The 6000-nt window shown below is 47.7% G+C and overlaps 1 protein-coding gene across 3 annotated transcripts in view; it reads right to left on the bottom strand.

Moving 5' to 3' along the window:
- Positions 1-3054: 3054 nt before the first annotated feature.
- Positions 3055-6000, bottom strand: part of KDM4C (lysine (K)-specific demethylase 4C) — a 354050-nt gene continuing 351104 nt past the window's right edge. For all 3 annotated transcript variants that reach the window (XM_006774842.2, XM_006774843.2, XM_015571206.1), the window contains one exon: positions 3055-4143. In XM_006774842.2, the coding sequence (XP_006774905.1) occupies positions 3967-4143 (177 nt within the window). In that variant the 3' untranslated portion in view covers positions 3055-3966. The remainder of the gene's footprint in view (positions 4144-6000) is intronic.

Below are 6000 nucleotides of genomic sequence, written 5' to 3'. Positions count from 1 at the left end.
TGATTGGCCCTGCTCTGTGCGTGACGGGGGGGGAGGGGGACCTAACCTCCCCATCGACCCTGCCTTGAGTGTGACAGGGGGCGGTGCCCCAACCCCCCAATCGGCCCTACCCTGAGCGTGACTGCAGATGGCATCACAACCTCCTGATCCGCCCTGCTCTGTGCATAACAGGGGGCGGCGCCCCAACTCCCCAATCAGCCCTCTTCTGAGCCTGACCAGGGGCTGCACCTAGGGATTGGGCCTTCCCTCTGCCACCCGGGAGCAGGCCTAAGCCAGCAGGTCGTTATCTCCCGAGGGGTCCCATACTGCGAGAGGGCACAGGCCGGGCTGAGGGAGCCCCCCCTTCCCCCCAAGTGCACAAATTTTTGTGCACCGGGCCTCTAGTTTTTAATAAAGATGATGCCTTCTTTGTTTACGACTCCAGTGCTAACCTGTCGTTTGAGCTTCAGACTCATCCATCCAGTGTCTTTTATTTGGGCTTAGAATCCTCTTTGTCCCTCATGCAAAGAGAACTTTGAGTAATTCAAATTTACTTAACCTCTCTGAGACTTTGTTTATATCCATGAAAGAGGTAATGATACTTACTTTGCTAAGTTCTTGGGGAGGCGAGGTAAGACAAACACCACTAAGGAGCCTACCAGGCTGGGTATACATGACAGATGCTCCATACATCATTAGTGTCAGCTTCTCTTGATGACGTTCCATTTCTAAGGAGATCTTCACCTTCTGAGGCTGGAGCATGGGGTTTTTACATTGTCAGCCCACTGATGCAGATCTCAGGTCTCAACACCAGGAACCATTCTCCCCACCACAGTGCTGTTTGTCTCTCCACTGTGCTGGGTGAGAGAAGGCGTAACCCCTCTGACGACTGCCATCGAGTCTTGCAACCAACCAATTACTTCATATAATGAGAATGTCTTAGGATCTCTAGTTAGCTTCAAGTTTAGGGGGCTGATTACTATGTAAAATAAAGATCGTTTCATTCCCTATACCTTCTAATTAAAGGCAAAAATAAAGCATAGTGTCATCTTGCAGCATATCCTACTCCAATATGATCACTCCTGGACCTCCAGGCCACTCACGGTCACGTAGGCATTTCGGCCTTGTTTCCCATCGGACGGGTGCAGGGAGAAGTGGCAGACAGACCATTTACTCCCGCATATTTTTGTATTCTGAGTCCTCATGTTTTCATATATAATTACCCAATGGCAATTTATAATGTATTCTGAGAACCCATGGGATATTTTAGTGTTGATGCTTCCTCTCAATTTCTCTCTAGAAGAACTAAACAAAAGTACCTTAATAAAAGCAAATTGACAAGGATCACATTGTTCTCATTTCAAACATACATAAAAGAACTAAAAGGTTGTGAAATATGCCAGGCGGTTGTTACTAATCCTCTAACCTCCAGAGAAAAGGCATGCATTTAGAATTACATTAGAAATATAACAGCTAGCAACATTTTTTTTTTAAATACTAGAAGGACTTCAACTGATTTCACGCTACACACACACACACACACACACACACACACACACACACACTAAAAATGCAGTTAGTGTAACACAAAGCAATGAACATTACAACTGAGGTGCCCTGCAGTAAGTGGAAAAGCTTAACAGCCTTTCTGGTCATAGAACTAGTAAGGACTGTCGGATGCAGTGACACCAAGTGTCTCTCTCTAGAGCCACATACATCTGTGCTTGGCACTGTTTTGCTAAGGGCTGTAGACAGCTGTACTTGGTTATACAACCACTAGTTAGGTGAGACTACAAAAAGCAGCTGTATTGAACATCACACAAGACTCTGTATATTCTCTCCCTGTGGCAACCAATGAGCAATCTTGCTGACAGGCAAACATGTACAAAACGAATGATCCTGTTTAGATTAATTCCTCTTAATGCCTTACACAGGCCTACTTTCCTGGCATATCGTAGACACAGCAGGTCAGTGTCATTCAAAACCAAGAAATATAAAATGCAAGCTTGATGACCGGATAAAATATCTGACTATAATGGCAGAGAATGTAAAGTGCTCAGTCTGGGAAAAATAAAGCTGGCGGGCTCTTCCCCAGCTCAGAGTTCAGCCATGAGGCACTGGAAATTCTGCTCTTAACTCTACCCTGTAACCCTATACATCCACATTCCTTGCCATGAAACTCTGAAATGCCCTCCAATCCCTGGCTGTGGGATTTGGCCCACAGATGTTAACCAACATCCCAGACAGGGCTGCAATGCGCTTACTCAGCTGGGCTCGCTTGCTTTCTACCTCTGCCATTGACCTGAGAAGACCTTACCTGGGTTACCCACGAGGTCCAGTGGGCTGACAGGAGACACGTGGAGCAGATATGAGAGCCAGTCCAAGCCCTGTCAACACAGCTGCCAGCCAAGCCCAGCCTGGCACAGCCAACCTACAGACTCATAAGCAAAAGAAGTGCTTCTCTCAGAGGCCACTGAGAGCTGGCAGCTGTTATGGGGTATCACTGGGGACAGTGTGACCTTGGGCAATCCCTTTCCCGCTGCCCATCCTGACTCGTCCTCTATGAAGCAAGGGAGGGGCGAGAGCAGCGGTTCTCAACCTGTGGGTCGCGACCCCTCCAGGGGTCGAACGACCCTTTCACAGGGGTCGCCTAAGACCATCCGAAAACACATATATAATTACATACTCTTTTTGTGATTAATCACTATGCTTTAATTATGTTCAATTTGTAACAATGAAATTGGGGGTCACCACAACATGAGGAACTGTATTAAGGGTCAAGGTGTTAGCAAGGTTGAGAACCACTGGGCTAGATGATCCCTACAGCCTCTTCTAATGGCAACTGGGGACCAAGAAAACCGGGATGGAAAGAGCGGAGACTCCAGGTGCTGGGATCTCTCCCAGGCCGGGGGGAAGGAGTGAGGAAACCCCAGCTGGCCTGTGGGCAGGCGGAAAAGCCTTGTCCCCGGGGACTGCCCCGGATGCCGGCACCGTGGCCATGATAGCCAGCTCCCAAACAAACCAGTTTTCCTATTGGTTGAAACCAAGGTGAATAAGCAAGTCAGGAGACAGAACTGGAGAAGATGGAAATCTTTATTTTTAAACACTAGTACATTTTCAGGCTTTTTAAAAAGGGAAAATCATATTAATTCAAAACTATGCATAGAAGCATATTTATTTAAACTCTAATTTTACAAACACATAATGAAAGAAACCTCTTATAAATAACTACTTAGAATATGTATTATGAAAAAAAGTGTTTAAAAATAACAGCCCCAGGTCTCCCTCTTTAAATATATAAAATTTCCATACAATTCATAAAATTTCCATACAATTCATAAAAATTCTTTCTCAAGAGCCAAAAATTTCACAAAGACCAACAACTCAGTTCTCAGTAGACACAATCAAAAGTGATAGGGATATAAAAAAATGTAAAAGTTCTGTACAGGGGAAATACAGGTAGCACATGGGTACATTTCATCACCATCCATGCCATTTGTGGTTTAAAAATATTTTATAAAAACTGCCATTTAAAACAACTAAGTGAGAATCCTTCCCTGACTGTGGAAAATATAGAAATGACCACTCCGCCCTCTGGGTGGGAGGCTCCCACCTGCCGGGGAAGGGGAGTTTCCCTGTGTTTCCTGCCTCGAGGCCTAAGCCACACCTGGGGGTCCATGGCCTCTGGCAGCGGCTTTTTTGGTGGGTGACTCACTATTATTTCCTTCCACTTAGAAAAATCCTTTGGGATCCTAAAAGACAATTGCGTACATGTGAAAGCAAGACTAGGGGGTGGCTCCTGGTTGTATCCAATTAACAATATGTGTATTCTGTGGTTTGGGTTACCACGCTCTGGGAAGCCTAGTGTTCCACCGTTAGAGACACAGCTGTCACCTACCGCAGTGGAACGCGTGGCACAGCCCATGGCTGCCCCTGCCTTTCCTGTGCCTGCCCACGCTGCGCTGGTGCTGCAGCAGTACACGCGGACTACTGTCTCTTCTGGCACTTCTTCTGGAAAGAGCTCCTCAAAAACGTGCGGTACACGGGGTCATCCACATATTCGTTCTTAAACCTGGAGCTCAGCACTCTTTGTCTCTTTTTCTCCCCTTGGATTATGTCTGCTCCATAAAATGTGTCTTCAAATCGCATATCAGAGGCTGTGGACTAAAATTAGCCGGTGTTAGGTTGCAGAAGGGCACAGCATTTGACCATGGCAAGACTGTACAAAGATTGATCCAGGGGTGCCAGGGACAGGTCACCAGCCCAGGGTGAAGGGCCCCACACAGGTGGCCCTGAAACCTTCCTACTCTCCCCTCTCCACCTCAGCCCTCTTTCTTCAGGGTCTCCAACCCCAGGGACTTGCCCCAGCACCAGCAGGATTAAAGTCTCATTTAAATCTCCCTCACTCTCCATTTTCCCACTGGTTCCTGCCCAACCAGATTTCTGAGAAATTGGTCAATGGTCATCTCTAATTCACCCCTATTCCACTCGAGGTCTCTGCCCCCACAACCTCCCTGAAATTGTCCTTGCTCAAGTCCTAGTTCCTATGACACTTTGCTATCCTAAATTTATTTAACTATTCTGTCACCTACTGCTCAAAGCTCTCTTCTCTGTCATTTTATAAGCCCCTCCTCCTGACTCCCCTCCTCCTCCAGGTACTCACTGTTGATGGCACAGGGGTTCCCCTTTCTTAACTATTTGCTCAACTCTGATGCCCCTGGGATTTTAGATTTGGCCGTCTTCTCTCCCCATATGTTCCCCAGGTCTTCACACCCACATTCATGGCCTCAATTCCTGCATCTATTTCCATGATGCTGACATTTCTCATCCATCCAGACCTCCTCCTGTGCTCAGGCCTGCGTGTCCAACTGCCCAGCAGGCATCTCAGAGTGTTTACCCCACAGGCACTTTGAAATCAACCTTCCCTGAATGAAACTCAAATTCTTCCTTCTCTATCCCTGTCCTGCCTATCTCTATATATGAAAGCCTAAGCGACCGGCCGACTGGCTGACCAGCCAACCGGCAGCTATGATGTGCACTGTTCACCAGGGGACAGATGCTCAGTGCAGGAGGGGAAACCACAGGCATGGGAACATGGAACAGACTGATGAATCTCAGAGGGAAGGGGGCACAGGGGAGGGTGGGAAGAGATTAACCGAAGATCTTATATGCATACTAGAGGTCCAATGCACGGATTTATGCACCGGTGGAGTCCCTCAGCCTGACTGTGCCCTCTTGCAATCCAGGACTCCTCGGGCGACAGAGGAGAGCCGGTTTTGGCCTGATCCCCGCAGCCAGGCCGAGGGACCCCACCAGTGCATGGATCCGTGCACTGGACCTCTAATATTTCACAAATGGCACAACTATCCCCCTCATCTAGCAACAATGATCAGAAACCTAAAAAAAATTGCAAACTCCCCCTGCTCCCAGCCTGTCCAGCACTCCTACACAAAGCCCTCCATCCTTTATTCTTTAACACCACTGACCCCATGGTGCAGGCCTCACACATCCTTTTCTGAAGCAATGCGACAAATGCAACACTTCAGACTATCTTCTACAGAACCAGTAGATGCAAGTTCTTTAAAAACTTTCAGACTAAGTGACACTTGTGCTTATAATCTTTCAATAAAGACAACATCCCAACGCCCTAGGCCCATGGTCGGCAAACCGTGGCTCGCGAGCCACATGCGGCTCTTTGGCTCCTTGAGTGTGGCTCTTCCACAAAATACCATCTCTTCCACAAAATACTGACTTCTGCACATGGGCCACGAAGTTTCAATCGCACTGTATGTGCGCACCCACAAGTGGTATTTTGTGGAAGAGCCACACTCAAGGGGCTGAAGAGCCGCATGTGACTCGCGAGCCGCGGTTTGCCAAGCAGCAGTTTGCCAACCACTGCCCTAGGCTGTACCTATATAACCTGGCAAAATCCTATCCTGGTCAGACTGACTTGTTTCAGGTCCTGGCCACACTACTGGCTCTTTGTGCAAGCCTGTCTTTAGACGCACTGTTTCCCTTGCA

This window comes from Myotis davidii, unplaced genomic scaffold, assembly GCF_000327345.1.
Source record: "Myotis davidii unplaced genomic scaffold, ASM32734v1 scaffold408, whole genome shotgun sequence".
NCBI classification, from domain to species: Eukaryota; Metazoa; Chordata; class Mammalia; order Chiroptera; family Vespertilionidae; genus Myotis; species Myotis davidii.
This window is presented reverse-complemented; position numbering and strand designations above follow the sequence as displayed.